The sequence below is a fragment of the Elephantulus edwardii genome, unplaced genomic scaffold (genome assembly GCF_000299155.1).
Source record: "Elephantulus edwardii isolate Elephantulus edwardi_28Jun2011 unplaced genomic scaffold, EleEdw1.0 scaffold00079, whole genome shotgun sequence".
Lineage (NCBI taxonomy): Eukaryota > Metazoa > Chordata > Mammalia > Macroscelidea > Macroscelididae > Elephantulus > Elephantulus edwardii.
This window is the reverse complement of record NW_006399829.1, coordinates 11,328,717-11,346,076: the sequence shown is the minus strand read 5'-3', so window position 1 is coordinate 11,346,076 and position 17,360 is coordinate 11,328,717. Positions and strand designations below refer to the sequence as shown.

At 38.9% G+C, this 17,360-nt stretch overlaps 1 protein-coding gene across 1 annotated transcript in view; it reads left to right on the top strand.

Moving 5' to 3' along the window:
• LOC102858909 (granzyme A-like) overlaps window positions 1–12,150 on the top strand; it is a 93,543-nt gene extending 81,393 nt beyond the window's left edge. Inside the window, exons 2-5 of the mRNA XM_006889596.1 lie at window positions 1,684–1,822; window positions 3,949–4,081; window positions 10,438–10,710; window positions 11,998–12,150. Of these exons, the coding sequence (XP_006889658.1) occupies window positions 1,684–1,822; window positions 3,949–4,081; window positions 10,438–10,710; window positions 11,998–12,150 (698 nt within the window). The remainder of the gene's footprint in view (window positions 1–1,683; window positions 1,823–3,948; window positions 4,082–10,437; window positions 10,711–11,997) is intronic.
• Window positions 12,151–17,360: the final 5,210 nt, after the last annotated feature.

Genomic DNA, 17,360 nt, shown 5'->3' with positions numbered 1-17,360 from the left:
TGGAGTCTCCCAGTTCCATTAGAGTCATGGATGAGCAACAGAATGGCTATGAACCTTTCAAAATGGTATGCAGAAATTAACATGCAAATGTACACCAGTGATTTATCAGATTCTCAAATATTTCTGCAATTTTAAAAAGTGAAGCAATTTAAACATGCAGGGCTTTACAATGGAAAGAATGATGTGTAACTGGCACTACCTTTGCCACTTATTCTTTGTGTGAGCTTGAATTACCTTGTATAAACATATTTATGGACAAAAGTCATAATACTATCCACTTGCATTGTAGCAAATATCAGCACTAGGATCTAGTAGTGATGGGAGAGTGTCTAGTATAACCCAATGTTTTTATTTTTATTGTTGCCAAGTTGTTGTTTGCAATCAAGTCAGAACCAAATGACAGTTGACACTTGGGTGGGTTTTCAAAGGCAGTTTATTGTTATGTTGTTAATTTTTTTTCTTTCATTTTAATATTACTTGACTTTAACTTGTTCCAGATAATAGTTTTACCACGGAATATTGTGAGATTGTTAAGGTCAAGAACACAACATCAACACTGACACAGAAACAATCTAACCTGTCACCAGTAGGAAGTTTATAGACTGTGGTGGGTCCCTGCCCACTCCTGCCCTGACTATGTGATGTCGGGGAAAACTTTAATCTTTGTTTCTTAAACTTTTAGAAAAGAGATTAATAGTGTCTGACACTTTCTCCCTTCCAGAGGTAGGATACAGATGTTCTTTTAAATGTTTTTCGATTTCCTAAGGACAAGAACTGCTCCTTTAATTCAAGATGCTATTTTCCAAAGTGCCCATGGAAAATTGTAGAAGCTAGGAGAGTATTCTTAACCTGAACATCTAAAACAAAAGTAGTAAGTTGAGTTGGGCCTTTTAAATAATTGTTTTAAAAATAGTGCAAAAAAAAACAAAAAGAAAAAAAAATAGTGTAACAGTTCCAAAAAAATTAAACATAGAATTATTATATAACCCAGAAATTCGTTTGCTACATATCCAAAAGAATTGAAAGCAGGACTGTAAATAGATAGTTATAAGCAAATACTCATTGCTGCATTATTCACAACAGTCAAATGACAGAAACAACCTAAGTGTCTATCAACAGATAAATAACGAAATATAATGTAGTACATATATACAATGGATAATTATTCAGAAAATTTAAAAAAAGAAATGAAGTGAGATTCTGATTCATGCTACAAGGGGAACAAACCTTGAAAACGTTATGTTAAGAGCAATTAATCTGGCTCAAAGGGGAAATATTGTATGATCTCATTTGTATTAAACACCTAGTATGTGTTTTTTGTTGGTTGCCATCAAGTTGCAACCAACTAAAAGCTGACCCTTCAGGGGGTTTTCAGAGGCAGTAAATCACACAAAGTAAATCACCCATCTTTCTTCCAAAGAGCAGTTAGTGGATTTGAAACACCTGCCTTTGGGTTGGAAGAACAATGCTTTACCCACTTGGCCACTATAGCTCCCAATAGTATTATGAGAACACACTATTGAAAGTATCTGTGTTACTGGGAGGAGGAACCCAAAACGCATCACCACCAGGCCTGGCACTTGATTGCAGTGCTATGGCCTTCACAGTATCCAAGTTTCTCAGGTTAAAACATGACTCAAGACACTGGGATTTCACTCTGGACCACTCTCTCAGTTTTTTCAGAGCCTTACGTGGGAATCATAGGAGGAAAGGAATTGGGACCTAATGCAAGACCCTACATGGCTCAAATTACAGGGAAGAACCTCTGTGCAGGAGCTTTGATCAAAGAGGACTGGGTGCTGACAGCAGCTCACTGTGTTCGGTATGTAGTCCTGCACTCCCAAGGTGGGTGAAGCCCACAACAGCTAATTCACACTCACGGGGACCCGTCTGTCAGGGTACTTCCAAGATGTCCATCCTTCCAAGGCTCTAAATCCTGTGCATGGAAACTGTCCATCTTTCTCTGGAGCAACAGTGGATTTAGAAGTGTTGACCTCTGGGTTAGCGCTTTATCCATAACACACACTACACCACCAGGGCCACCAGGGCACCTTTCAAGTCAGACAGGGGAGGAGAAAATGACTCTGAGATCCAAAATCAAGTCAGATTGGAGAAAAAAAGTAGACAGGCACAGTCAATTATTACAATAGACAAATCGTCTGCGTGAATATAAAAAGCCACGGCCTATGGAAACACATGACCCTTTTTCCACATTTTATTTTCACTATAAACAGCAATATTATTAAAACTTAGACAAATAAGAAAAGAGAAAAATAACCTTCATAATCACCCTTGACACTTTGGTATATTTTATTACATAATGTTTTCACAAACATTTTACAGAGTCAGTCAAAATTAATATCTACGATTGCAGCTATTTTTCTTACCAGAAACTGGCATTACCTCATGCTGTGACATATTGGGCTGAATCATAAGGAATCACTGGTGTTTGACAGTTTTTAAAAATCATTCTCTATGGCTCATATAAAGGTTTTTCCTGATCATGATTTGAAAGGCAGGATGTGCACCAAATGCAGATGATGCTGTTTTCTTAACTAATACCTGTTATTGTTAGCCAGTAATACTCACATGAGCTTTAATTTCATGAGCAAAAAAAAAGAGGTCTAAAACTGGTTCCCCACAAAGAAAATGAAAATGGATTCTTACTATATTGTTTTACAAAAATAGGAATTAGTCAAGTAGGAATGGTCAGCACAATTTACCCTGGAAACAAAACTGTTTTTCTTGTTGTTGGGCACTGAATTGGCTGCCCCTCCTATCAACTGCGTGAACAACAGAACCAAACACTGCTCAGTCCTGCTCACATTCACGGCTGTGTGTGAGCCCACTGTTGTAGCCAGTAGGTCAATCCATGTTGTTGGATGTCTTCCTCTTTTCTCCAAATCTGCTTTTGTGTGTTGCTTTTCTCCAGGGACTAGCACCTGGTAATATGTCCAAAGTGTGTGAGATGAAGTCACCTTCTCACTTTTAAGGAGTGGGCAGAAATAACAGACTCCCTTGGTGTAAAGTTGGCCAAACAAATCAGGAAATGTTTTTGTCTCCCCTTAACGTAGAATAGCTTCCAATAGATTAGCAAACGAAATTTCTGTTTAGACCTAGTGTGTGTGTGTCTCTATCCCTCTCTCTCCCTTTCTCCCTCTTTCTCTCCCTTTCTCCCTCTTTCTCTCCCTTTCTCCCTCTTTCCCTTTCTTTCTCCCTTTTTCCCTCTCTTTTTCTGTGTGTGTGTGTGTGTGTGTGTGTGTGTGTGTGTGTGCGCGCACGCTTGTATGTGTGTATGAAAGAGCCAGGCTATGTATGTGCAAGTATGCAGCTTTAAAATTTTACTATAAAACCGAAGTTCTTTTTTTCCCCCCCGGTCCATCCTACAAAAATGTGACTATAGAAAGTCTGTCTTATTTTTGAAGATTCTTTTTGAAGCACAGAAAGGAGGCCTGCTACTTCTATTTTACTTCCTGAGTTTAATCTATTTCATTAGGTTTCAACACATGTGCATGGGTTTTATTCTCAACTCCAAATCAGGTGGAGAAATGAGTGGCTCTTCTAGCTCTGTCTCTTAAACTCCTCCTAAGCTCTGACTTCTGGAGAGAACGTCTGAGTCAGGTCACCTTTTGGGAGCATCACTCAGGTATACTTCTCCAGACCTTTTTAACTCAAGACTCTTAGCTGTGCCAAAAGGCATGAGATTTCCCATTTTATTGCTTATTTATCAAAAAGAGATCAAAGCAATTTGTGTTGACAAATATTTTGGAATTTTTGATAAGAGGTGCTAAAACACCAATAGAGAAAAGTCCCATAAGTTCTCCTGTCTTACTGTGCATATTTTATAAATAGGAAACCTTTAGAAAGAACTTATCAGACATAATTAAAGGAAATTCACAGTCTATTTTCACCCATTCTCTTCCATAAGTTACATTTTTTATTTTTCAGGACTGGCAGATATCAAATTATTCTCGGGTCCCATTCCAAACAGGAACATAAACAAACGTTTTTCATTAAGAAGAGTATTCAATACCCATGCTATGATCCAGAGACATTTCAAGGGGATCTTATACTGCTGCAGGTAAATATGGGTTGTTCTTTAATATGTATAGACATTTAGAATTTTGCTAGTTTGCCATTTAAATCTGAAACTAGAAGTTTATTCACAGCCTCTCTACTGGCTAAGGCCTGGGGTGTGGATTAAGGACAGCTGGGCCTGAGCACTATTGTCCCAGGGACGTTCCTTCACTTGGGACTTAGTCCTGTTTAACAGATGCTGCTGAAAAAATCCCGACTGAGGTAGGACCTCAGAATCCAATGGGTCTGTGATGTCCTAGAGGGTAAGGAGTTGGCACTGCCAACCCAAAAGTATGCAGTTTGAGTCCACTAGTTGCTCCTTAGAAGAAAGATGAGCAATCTCCTGTGTCTCTGAAAACTCACTGGAAGGTCAGGGGTTGGTTCTAACTCACCAGCAATGATTTAGGTAGGTAGGTAGGTCAGTAATAATCATTTATGTAGGTAGAAAGTTAATGCCTAAAAAACGAAGACTACCTGGAATTCCCCTAACATCCAGCAGAGTTGGCATATTGAGGGGTAAGAATGTTCCAGTATCAGATTCCGACTCATAGTCTATCAGAGTAGGTCTGGGTCCCACAGAGGTGTGAACAGTTAACTTCTTAGAAGCAGAACACTATGTCTTTCTTTTTTATTTTTTTTTTAGTATTTCTCTACTTGTTTAGTTTTTTTGCTTGTTCTTTTTTATTAATTTTAATGAAAATTTACAGAGACTTCGGGTTTCCAGTCATTCATTTTTGCACTTTTATTCCTGCCCATCCCATCTCCCCAATTCACTCTTCTCCTTGAAAAGTAAAACTCTTTCATTGCTATACAATCCCTCCCCCCAAGTCCACTCCACTATGCAGCCTTCATTCCAGACTCCTGTCATAACAATAATAATAATAATAATAATACCCAGTCACATATCCCTTTTAAACAGTTCTCTCTCTCTCATCTGTTTCAATACAGTAATACATCATTCCTCCCCTCCTTCTCTGTTTTCCCTCAACCCAGATGTCAGTCCCGTTTTACAACAGTGGCCACTCTTCTTGGTAGATTCAAACCTCCAACTTATCAGTTAACCATCAAGCACTTCGACTAATTGTACCATACAGGACCTGCAAAAAAGTTACCGAATTATTTTATAATAGGATTGGGATATACGGAAGACAATGATTGGGCAGTGTAAGGAAACAGAGGCTGGCTCTGAATTAGATATTGTCAGCGAATGGGAAAATTCTATGATAAGGCATCTTAATGACTTGTATTTTTCTAGAAAGTGGAAGAATTAGGCAAAAGCTACAACTATGTTTGCTTAGTTTTAACACTCACTGATTTTATCCAGGAGTGGGTATCTGGTCATTTCTGTGACTTGTGTGATGACTTTGTGTTTGCCTGTGTTTAAACATGCTTGTAGAGTAAGCTTGTTCTGCAGTCTTTATTATGACGATGGTTATCTGTGAGATTGTTTATGATCAACCAGAAAAGCCATGGCTCAGCTATGAACAACTGACCACAACTAACACATGAAAGTTTATTTTAGCTCTCAGTGGCAGTCTTTCCTTGATCTCAGAAGATAAATAGTAAGCAGGTTCTGCCATGGCGTCTAGAGGAGACAGCCAAATATATCAACAGCTAGCAGTATTTTAAGGAGCTCTGGTGGCCTATTGGTAAGAAACTGTACTTCAAATTCAACAGCGCACATTTCAAATCCACTAGCTGCTCTGTGGGAGACAGATGGGCAATCTCTCTGGCACAAATAACTGCCTCTGAAAACCCACTAGAGGGTTAGTTGTAAGTCATTTCTGGAATGAGGGCACACAACAACAATAACAAAGGTCTTTGGCTCAATAACAACAGAGCTGAGACAAGGGTGTGACAGGAGCACACGGGTGGTTGAGGTCAAAGGGAGAAGTCCACCCAGACAAGGTTCACCTAAACTGAACCTGGGAGGTGACAAAATGAGCAGGGGGCTAGGTAAGAGAAAAGTGGGAAGGAGCCTTCTAGGCTGGAAGAACAGCTCCACAGAAGGGTCTTGGGAAAACACAAATAGTAGAAAAAGGTCAGATAAAGGAGTTGTCTTAAGATTTGAGAAAAGAAGGAAGCAGGACACAGACTATGAAGTCAGTCTTGCAAACTTCAGTCAGAAGTCTGAGCTTTATGGAAAAGGAAATAGGACATCATTAGAACCAGAGTGGTGACATGATCAGACTTGTTTTTAGAACAATTTCTCTGATTGTCTGAAGAAAGTGCATCACCGGAAGCTCCAGAAGTCAGCATGTGAACAGAGACCCTTATACCCCCATTCAAGGGGCAGAGGAAGAACTCATTGGTAGGAGTGAAGAGGGAGACCAGGGGCTCAACAAACACTTCATCAGGAGCAAAAAGAAGACTCTACAACAATATGTGCTTCTGGAAAATCTCCCACCAATGCTACCACCAATACTTAAGGTCTGATCTCCCAAATCACCTGATTGAGAGGAACAAACTAGGCCTCTCTTTTGCATCATCCCCCTGCACCCACACTCTAAATCTCAGCTAGGTAACTCTCTCCTCCTCTTACCTCCTCTCCACCATCTGTCTCACCCATATTCCCAAGAAATATGTACTTTCTTGTTCACGTCACTTCAACATTTTGCTTCACAGCGTTTAGCATTCTCAAGATATTTCAATTTTGGTGTTTGGGTAGTTTTTTGGTCTGCCTTCTCCAATGGCATTTCATGTCTTCAGGATAAATACTTTTGTCCTCGTCATTTATTTCTATGTCATTAAAATAGTAGTGTCTGATTCCCAGTTAGCCCTCAAAAGTAGTTCTAGAATAATTCAAAATAAAAAATGAAATTAAATCAGACCATGGCAAATGTAATCATGAGGAGGGAAGAGATTCTAGATTTGGGTTCATAATTTCTTAGACCTGCATTTAAGTGGTCACGTCTCCATGAGGACTCAGAAAGCATATCATTCCACGACGAGTGGGTGAGCAGGGGAGGTGAGGGCTCAACGCTGTTGAAGCAGGCTCCAGAAACTGCCTGTCAGCTCTGACACTGTGGCTGACAGCATGATGCTAACAGAAAAATCATAAAGAGGATGTCAAGACTTCACTGTGGATAATCTTCCAGGACTAAAGCTTAAACATGTGGTCATCACTGACTGTGTGCAGTAAGTAAGCAATGTGTGTATAAGAAAACTTGAGGAATGCTCCTTACAAGCATTTGCTTTCCAAAATTGCCTTTCGGTCAACTCATTAAGGGACCAAAGTCCCTTTCTGGTTTTCTCCTTCCTTCTTATTCATTCAACCAGATAGAAAAGCCTGAAGGCCATGAGAAAGTCTAGTGAGTGGGAAAGTGGAGAGAAGGAGTACATGGGAATTTGAAGTTGTATTCTGCGTAGAGAACATCAGCAGAGGCCAGCACCAGCAATGCAGAAGAGGCACCAATGAAGTAGGATAGTCTTATATATTGTTGTTGTTGCTGCTGTTGCTGTTGTTGATTGTCTTCGAGTCAAGCATGACTCATATTAACCCTATGAACAAAAGGCCTGAAGCCCCTCTGCAACTATTGACATTTATCAAAGTTCATAGAGTTTCCAGAGGCATGTTGTTTAGGAAGTGGATGCCATTCCTGCTTCTAAACCTGTCATAGAATGTTATTGGTTGAGTCGCCTGCGATGAATAATGATCTGATGTACAGCAGCTCTGAACCCTTCCCTGCCCTGAGCCAGTCTCATTAATTCTAAAACACCAACTCCCATCACCCAGTTACTGTATCAATCCATCTCTTTAGGGGTTTCCCTTTCTTGTGCTGTCCATCCACCCTGCTGAGCATGATGTCCTTCTCCAAGGACTGATCTCTCCTGGCCACCTGCCCAAAGTAAGTGAGGCAGAGCTTCAAAACCACAGCCTCCAATGACAGACTTAGTTTCTCCCTCTCCAAGAAAGACATATTTGTTTTCTTGGCAGTCCAAGATATATTCAAGACTCTTCTCCAGCACCACAACTTGAAGGCATCTATTCTTTTTCTGTCATCCTTAGGCATTGTCCAACTCTCTGAAGCATAACAAGTAATTGAGAAGACCATGGCCTGGATTAGGGGCACCTTTGTATCCAGACTGATATCTTTGCTCCTCAGCATTCTGAAGAGGTCCACGACAGCAGATTTTTCCTGATGCAGTTCATCTTTTGATTTCCTGACTGCTGGTCTTATGGACCCAAGCAAGCTGTAATTTCTAACAACCTCAATCTTCTCTCCTTGCATTATGGTGCTGCCAATTGGCCCAGTGATGAAAATCTTTATCTTCTTGATGTTGAGCTTCATGATTGGCATAAAAATCATAGGAACATTACAGTGGACAACACTGTTGATTTTAGAAGGGCCACAGAACTAGGAGCCTCTGAGTTTGAAAATGAGCTTTAGGTAATGACTATTAAATCTGTCTATCCACCAGTCAAGGAGCCCCAGTGGTGCAACGGCTGAGCAGTGAGGCTGCTATACAACTGAAAAATGGGTTGTCTGAGCCCAGCAGTGGCCCAGCAGAAGAAAAGACTTGGAAATCTACTCTCCAAAAGTTTACAGCAAAACAAAACTCTGTAACATAGGGTTACTATTAACTTAGGATCAATTTTATGGCACATAACTTCAAACAAAAACAATCCCAGAATACTTAATTATGCTCATACAAAACTTATACCTAAACCAAGAAGCTGTTGTCCAAACACAAAGCAAAAGAGCAATGCATCATTTAAGAAAGCTTTATGTCAGAGTTGTATCCTTTCTCCACATATTCACTGTGCATGCTGAATAAAACATTCAAGAAACTGGATTCTGTGAAGAAGCATGTGGCATCAGGGTCAGAGGAAGACTTATCAACAGTCTATGCTATGTAGATGGCACAACCCTGCTTGCTGAAAGTGAGAACTTGAACACATGCTGCAAAGCATCAAAGACTACAGCCTTCAATATAGATTGCTGCTCCACATCAAGAAGACTAAAATTAAAAAAAATAAAAAGAAGAAGACTAAAATCCTCTCAGTGGACCAATAATTGACATCATGGTAGAGAAAAGATTGAAAATGTCAATGGTTTCAACACCCTTGGTACTACGGAGTTCTGGTGGCTTAGTGGTAAGGAGCTGCACTGCAATGCCAAAGGCACACAGTTCAAGGACACCAGCTGTTCTGCAGGAGGAAGATGGATAATCTTTTCCCATGTGATTAACTTCCTCTGAAAATCCTCTGGAGGGTCAACTATTGGTCAGTTTGGACTCAACAAGAAGAAACCTTGGAACTATCAGTCAGGAGATTAGCAGATATATTGTGTTTGGCAAATCTACTTTCAGGGAACTTTTCAAATTACTGAGGAATAATTGTGTCAGTCTGAAGATGAAGGTGCACCTGATTTAGGCCATGGTCTTTAGAATCGCTTGCTATTCATCTGAGAGCTGAACAATTGGTAAGGAAGAAGAATTGGTGCCTTTGAATTGTGGTGTTGGGAAAAAGTGCTGAATATACTATGGACTTCCAAAAGAACAAATCAATGTGTCTTAGAAAAAGTGCAGCCAGAGTGCTCCTTGGAGGTAAAAATGGCAAAACTTCATCTCACATACTTTGGGCATTTTGTTAGGAGCTAAAGGGGCATCATGCTTGGAAAGGAGGAGGGTCAGCAAAACAGAAGAAGACCCTCAACAAGATGGATTGACATGTGACTACTTCAATGGGTCAAGTGTCAGAGATGACGAGGATAGCACAAGATATGACAGGGATCAGATCTGCTGTTCAAAGGGTCACTATAAGTTGTACTCGACAACACCTAGTAACAACAACTCTTTGCTCAGATGTTTAAAAGAGAGTGTTAGGCCGGAAGAGGGCTTATGACATTAACTGAAAAGGGAGAAGTTAGGTGAGCACCTTAAGGCAGGGAAGACCCTCAGCCTGGTTTACACATGCTCAGAAACAGGAAATCCATTTAAGGTAGAAAATGAGAACACTGGCCCTTTCCTCCCTTGGTACCACTGCAACACTGATTTCCTTATATTGGTTTCAATATAGTTCCATTTACAAATCTAATAACATTTAAGTAATTGAATAATAATTAATCTCTCCACAGAAACTTTTTGATCTCCAAATCCTTAGTCATCACAAATATGCGATCTTTATTGACAGGCCATCTGAACTGGTGTTTGCCTATGCAAAACACATCTCAAAGAGTATATTCTCATTCTTTAAAAGTCAGTTACCAAGTTGTTAATTAGGCTGAAATACTTCTTCACCTATCTTCTTCATAAAGACATTCTAAACAAGCAGACCTATGTTCCAATCAGAGCTGTTTTCTGGGCTTTTGTTCCTATTGTCTTTGCCTAAAACCCTATCTCCTGTTTACTTTCTAGCTGAACAGTAAAGCAAAGATTACTGACGCTGTAAAAACACTTCCACTGCCAAAAACAGGAGAAGACGTCAAGGCCAATACTAGATGTCATGTAGCAGGATGGGGAAAAACCAGAAGAGACCAATGTAGACCTTCGCAGACCTTGAGAGAAGTCAATATCACTGTTGTAGACCGAAGAAAATGCAATGATAAAGACCATTATGATTTTAAGTTAGTTGTTGACAATAGCATGATCTGTGCTAGTGGTAGAAATGGTGCAGATGACACGTGTAAAGTAAGTAAATAATCACTCAATCCTTTTTTCCCCTATAGATAATAAAGCTAAAAAAGAATATCTGTAAGAATAGAGTAGATGATTGTTACTACTTTTTATGTAGAAGGCAGACAATGGATACTATTGGGAATGGTATACTGTTGGCAAAGGTAATGTCTGCTTCTTTGTGCAGTGTGAACCCTTCTCACCAGGGACCATTCTTCTTTACTAATGATAATTTCAGGAAACCATTCAGTTACCAATCATGGGTACTCCCCAGTCCTCTTTATAAGATTAATGGCATTTTGCATTTCCCAGGAACTCTCAGATTCTTAATTATGGCATTAAATCTTTCAATAGCTTCATTAGATAAGCACTATTATTATTACCACTACTTTGAACCAACCACTTGTCGTCTTCTCAGTTCTGACTTACGACAACTCCATGTATGTCAAAGTAGAATTGTGCTCCAGTGAGGTGTAAGTGGATGATTTTTCAGAAGTAGATCAGCAGGGTTTTCTTCCAAGGTGCTCAAGGTGAACTTAAACCTCCAACCACTTGATTAGCATGCAACCAAATTAATTATTTGCATTATACAGAAACTTACAGAGACATCAAGGCATGAGAAAGCTACTTAACTTTTCAAGATAAATAACCTAGCTGTCAGTGGAACAGATCTGAATTTGAACTCAGTCCATCTGACTGAACTCCTATACTGTTTTGTCCCTTATGTGCCAAGAGCAGGCTTGACTACAGTTGACTCTACTTAGAACTCATGTGCTAGAGGAAGTTTTGTGAGGTTGAGAAAGCTTAAAATGAGGACTAATGGAAATGGATCTGTAAGGATTGTACAAAATATAACTATTATTCCTTGCTCAGAGATGGCTTACCAAGTATCCTCTATCAGAGAAGAGGGTAGTTGATATTCTCCCTCAAGCTTTCTTGTAGATCCAACATTTACTTTCTTCTCCTAACATCTAATAAGCAAGAAACGAGCACCCAAGAAGGATGAAGGAGACAATGACTTTTTATTATTAAAGTTCTCGCCCCTTAATATTCTTTCTGAGTTTTACCGATGAAAATTGATTTGTACAACTTCTCCAGAATTGTCTTTCTTGACAGGACAATTTTTGGAAACGACAAGTCTATATTAATTGATGCTGAGGGCACATGGTTATTAACCGAGATCTTCAAACTAACCTTTAAGGAAAGAGAATGAATGAGCAGTGAGTGAATAAATGAATGAATGTATAAATAAATCATTTTTGGAATGCACTCTTATTTAAAATACATGGTTTTCTGTTTCAGGGGGATTCTGGAAGTCCTCTAATATGTGATAACATTTTCAGAGGTGTCACTTCCTTTGGAGAGTGTGGAAACCCCAAGAAACCTGGTGTCTACACTCTCCTTACCAAAAAGTATCTCAACTGGATAAGAAAAACCATTGGAGTAGTCATGTGACATTCTTCCTCCAAGTGGAGAGTTGAGCAAAAGGGACTTTAACCCGGCCTTTTCCAAGAAGGACTTCACCCACTCTCTATACTTTGTGTACAGTTTATCTGGAATAAAACTAAAGACATTGCTTCCTGCTCTCACACAAACGTAGCTGGTTAAAACTAAATCTTCACAACTTTCTATTAAGTGGCAGATATATTCCTTAAGGAACTACCCATTCCCGGTTCAGTGACCCTTTATTTTACTCAGAACTTTAAGGCTGTAGCTTTTGTGTTTATTCCTAAAAGTAAGTAAAACATGAGAACAATTGAGATCTTTTTCATTCATCCATCTGGACCTCCATATTATTTGTTACCCTGCCCTGAAGTTAGAGCCTAACATTCTGTTCAATGTATGAGTATGAAAAGATAATAAAAAATGTTTACCTCCTACTCCATACTTCTACGTATTTTCATTTTTACAAAACTTTTAATTAGAAAGACAATGAAATTTTTCAATTTATACTGTAAATATAAGGAAAATAAGAGTTTGAAGTTAGTTTAACAATTATATTTAATGACAAGTAGACCAAATTTTATACATAAAGAGACATCAATTCAGACAGTTTCTTGATGTATGTTTTTTCATAACCAGTCAATTTGTACATAAAAGCACTAAGTTTAAATTTATGTAATTCTCAATAAATTTGAATATATAATAAAAAGAATCACCTTTTAGATAAAGCATGTATATTCTTGCTTGTTTATTATTGTTCTTTTTAGTACAGTATTTGTCAGTCAGTTTGTTGTACTGAGGTAACTTGTGAGTTGCTTTGATGCTGACAGTTATGCCACTGGTGTGTCAAATGTTACCAGGGTCACACATGGTGGACAGGTTTCAGTAGAGTTCCTAGATTAAGACATACAACAAACAGGATTGGCCATTCACTTTTCAAATATCAGGCTTCTGAAATTGCTATAAATAGGAACACAGATAGTTATAGTATTAGAAGTAGGGCGCAGATTGGAAGTCTTTGAAAATGAGGAGAAACAGTTACAAACATTCTTTAATAGTTGGAACAACAAATGCTGGTGAGGTTGTGGAGAAAGGGGAACCCTTATTCACTGTTGGTGGGAGTGTAAAATGGTGCAACCGCTGTGGAAGGCGGTATGGCACTTTCTCAAAACGTTGCAAATAGAGATACCATTTGACCCACCAATTCCACTACTGGGAATATATCCCAAAGAGACCATAACTGACATCCAAGCAGATATATGCACACCCATGTTTATTGCGGCTCTGTTTACAATAGCAAGGAGTTGGAAACAACCTAAGTGCCCATCAACAAACGAATGGCTAGAGAAGATGTGGTATATTCACACAATGGAATACTATGCAGCATTTAAAAACAAGGAACTCATGCAATATCATCCAAAATGGCTGAGCCTGGAGGACATTATGCTGAGTGAAATATCTCAGTCGCAAAAGGACAAATATTGCATGATGCCACTGTTGTAAAATGGGATTGACATCAGGGTTGGGGTAAGACTGAGAAAAACTGGATAAATTGTGTATACTGCACTGAAACAGATGAAGGAGTGAATAATTTAAAAGCGATGTATGATAGGGTATTATGGTTATCACAAGAATCCACAATTAAGGTTGCATAGTGGAATGTACTTGGGGCGATGGGAGGGGTGCGGGGAGATTGTGTACCAGGGAAGGAGTGTTTCCTTTACTTTTGAAAGAAAGGAGCGAACTGGGGATGGGGAGGGCTGGGCGGATAGAGAAGTGCAGCAATGAATGAATGGAAATCCAAAATCTCTGTAAATGCTCATTAAAATTATTTTTTAAATAATAGTTGGAACATGGAATGCACAAACTATGAATGTTTGAAAATTAGAAGTTGTGAAAAGTCGAATGGAACACATGAATGTTGACATTACCTTTGAGTTAGTAAGATTAAATTGACAGGCTTTGGCCACTTTGAATCAAATAATCATATGATATACTAAGCCGAGAATGAAAAGCAGAAGAAGAATGGAGTTGCATTCATAGCCAAAAAAATGATTTCAGTTTCTATGCTGAAGTACAATATTAGGAGTAATAGGATATTATACATATGCACACAAAGAAGATCTTTACCTCCCACAACATGCATTAGTCACATTATTATTAATCAAAGAAAGTACATACTACACCATTCCAATTCTATAAGATGTTCATCATAGGAAAATCTGTAGAGATAGAAACTGGATTGATGATGCCTCAGACCTGGAAAGTGAAGAAGTAGAAAGTTGGGTGGAATATATCAGGAGAAGGAGAATACTGGGTATCAAATTTCTTTTTGTGATGATGCAAATGTTCTAAAATTAAAATGTGGAAATGGTTCTATAACTATGTGAATAAACTAAGCACTTTAATATACTCTCATTGAATGAAGTTTATCATTTGTAAACTATATCTTACTAAGAGGTAATACAAACAGAAGAAAAGCAGCAACATAAATACAAAAAATTGTTAATATTTCTGTTAAGACATTTTTAGTCAACAACAGCCTGGTCCAGCAGCCAAAAGATAAAAAGACAAATTGCATTGAAAAAATGTGCTGTCAGAGACCTCTCCAAAGCACTGAAGAGCAATGATGTCAGTCTGGAGACTAAGGTGCACCTGATACCATGGTTTTGCAATTACTTGCTAAGCATCAGAAAGCTGGACAATGACTAGGGATGATAGAAGGAAAACTGATGCCTCTTAGCTGTAGTGCTGGAGAAGAGTATTGGATATAACATGGACTGCTAAGAGAACAAACAAGTTCATCCTAGAGAGGATGATACCAGGCTGCTCCTTGGATACAAGGATTCCGAAGCTTCATCTGACATACTTTGGACATGTTGCAAGGTGGGACCAGTCCTTGGAGAGGGACATCATGCTTGGGAGGGTGGAGGGACAGCACAAGAGAGGAAGACCTTCAATGACATGGAGTGATTCAGTGACTGGTGTAATGAGGGGATAGGTGTGTCAGAGACCATTAGATCAGCACAGGATAGAGCAGGGTTCAGGGCTGTTGTACATAGGGTCACTATGAGTCACAGGGGACTTGACAGCACATAACAACTTAGTCAACCAAAATGAACACTGTCGGGGTGGGATGTGACTTATTTGGTTTCTAATGTAAAGGTTGGCAGGTCAAATCCATCAGTCACTTCAAAGGAGATGAGCAGTCTTCGCCTGGAAAATTTACAGCCCTCAGATATCAGATTGAGGGCCACTGAGTTGGAATCAATGCCTTTGCATAGTCAACGAAACACAGGCAGGCATTCTTCCTGTACTTGTTGCTTTCAGACAAGATTCGTGTGACATTGGTGATAATGTCTTTAGTGGTGGGGTCTTTTCTAAACCAAGCTTGTATTTCTGGTAGTTCTCTGTCAATGTACGGTTCCAGTCATTTATGGATAATCTTTAGCAGGATTGTGCTTGTGTTATAATTGATATTGTTCAATAATTTCCATGCTCTGTTGAGTCACCTTTTTTGGTGGTTATTGATAGATTGATAGATAGAGATGGAGATGGAGATGAGAGAGAGAGATGATAGATGATAGATAGATAGATAGATAGATAGATAGATAGATAGATAGATAGATAGATAGACAGACACAGACAGCTAGATATACAGGTGGAGATAGATAGATAGATAGATAGATAGATAGATAGATAGATAGATAGATAGATGGCTTTAGAAAGAAACAGAACTCTTATTTTTATTATTCATAGTACATCTAACAGCCAGAGTCAAAAAAGAGGAAATAGAAGATTTCTACCAACTTTTGCAGTCAGAGATCAATCAAACATGCAATCAAAATGCAGTAATAATAATAGTAGATAACTGGAATGCAAAAGTTGTGAACAGAGAAGATGGATCAGTACTTGGAAAACATGGACTTGGTGACAGAAATGAAGCTGGAGATGGGATAATAGAATTTTGCACAATCAACAATATATTCATTGCAAAAACGCAGGCTATACACTTGGGTCTTACCCGATGGTATACATAGAAATCAGATTCTTACATCTGTGGAAAGAACCACTGGAGAAGCTCAATATCAGCTGTGAAAACTAGGGAAGGTGCCAATTGTGGAACCGATCACCAACTACTCATATGCAAATTCAAGATGAAGCTAAGGACAATTAAGTCAAATCCACGGGAACCAAAATGTGACCTTGAGTCTACCCCATCTGAATATCAAAACCATCTCAGGAACAGGTTTGAGGCCTTGAACACTAATGAACTAAGACCAGATGAGCTGTGGGAGGATATCAAGAATATCTTCTAGGAAGAATTCAGGGGGTCTTACAAAGAAAGAGGAAGAAAAGATTAAAACGGATATCAGAGGAGACTCGAGTATTGCACTAGACTGCTGAGAAGCCAAAGCAAAGGGAAGAAATCAAGATATTAAGGAACTGAACAGAAGATTTCAAAGGGCAGCGAGGGAAGACAAAGTAAAGTATTATAATGAAATGTCCAAAGAGCTGGAGTCAGAACATAAAAGGGGCTGAACTCACTCAGCATTACGTAAGCTGAAGGAACTGAAAAACAAATTCAAGCCTCGAGTTGCAATACTTAAGGATGCTTTGGGCAGAATATTTAATGATCCAAGAAGCATTAAAAGAAGTTGGAAAGAGTATACAGTCATTATACCAAAAGGAATTGGCAGACACAGAAGAATTTTATGAAATAACATATGAGCAAGAGCCTGTGGTGATGAAAGAAGTTCAAGCTGCTCTGAAAGAATTGGCAAAAAAAAACAATACCCCAGAAATTGATGGTATACCAATTGATATATTTCAACAAACAGATGCTGCCCTGGATATGCTCCCAAGTTGTGCCAAGAAATCTGGAGGACAAATACCTGGCCAACTGACTGGAAGAGATCAATATTTCTTCCCATTCCAAAGAAACGTGATCGGTCAAAGTGTGGAAATTACCAAACAATATCAATGATACCACATGTATGCATGGTTCTGCTAACGATTATCCAAAAATGACTGGAACAGCATATCAACAGAGAGTTACCAGAAGTGCAGGCTGGGTTTAGAAGAGGTCGTGGTACTAGGGATATTGTAGCTAATTTCAGATGGATCTTGGCTGAAAGCAGGGAATACCAGAATGATGTCTATCTGTGTTTTATTGACTATGCAAAGACATTTGACTATGTGGACCACAACAAATTGTGGTT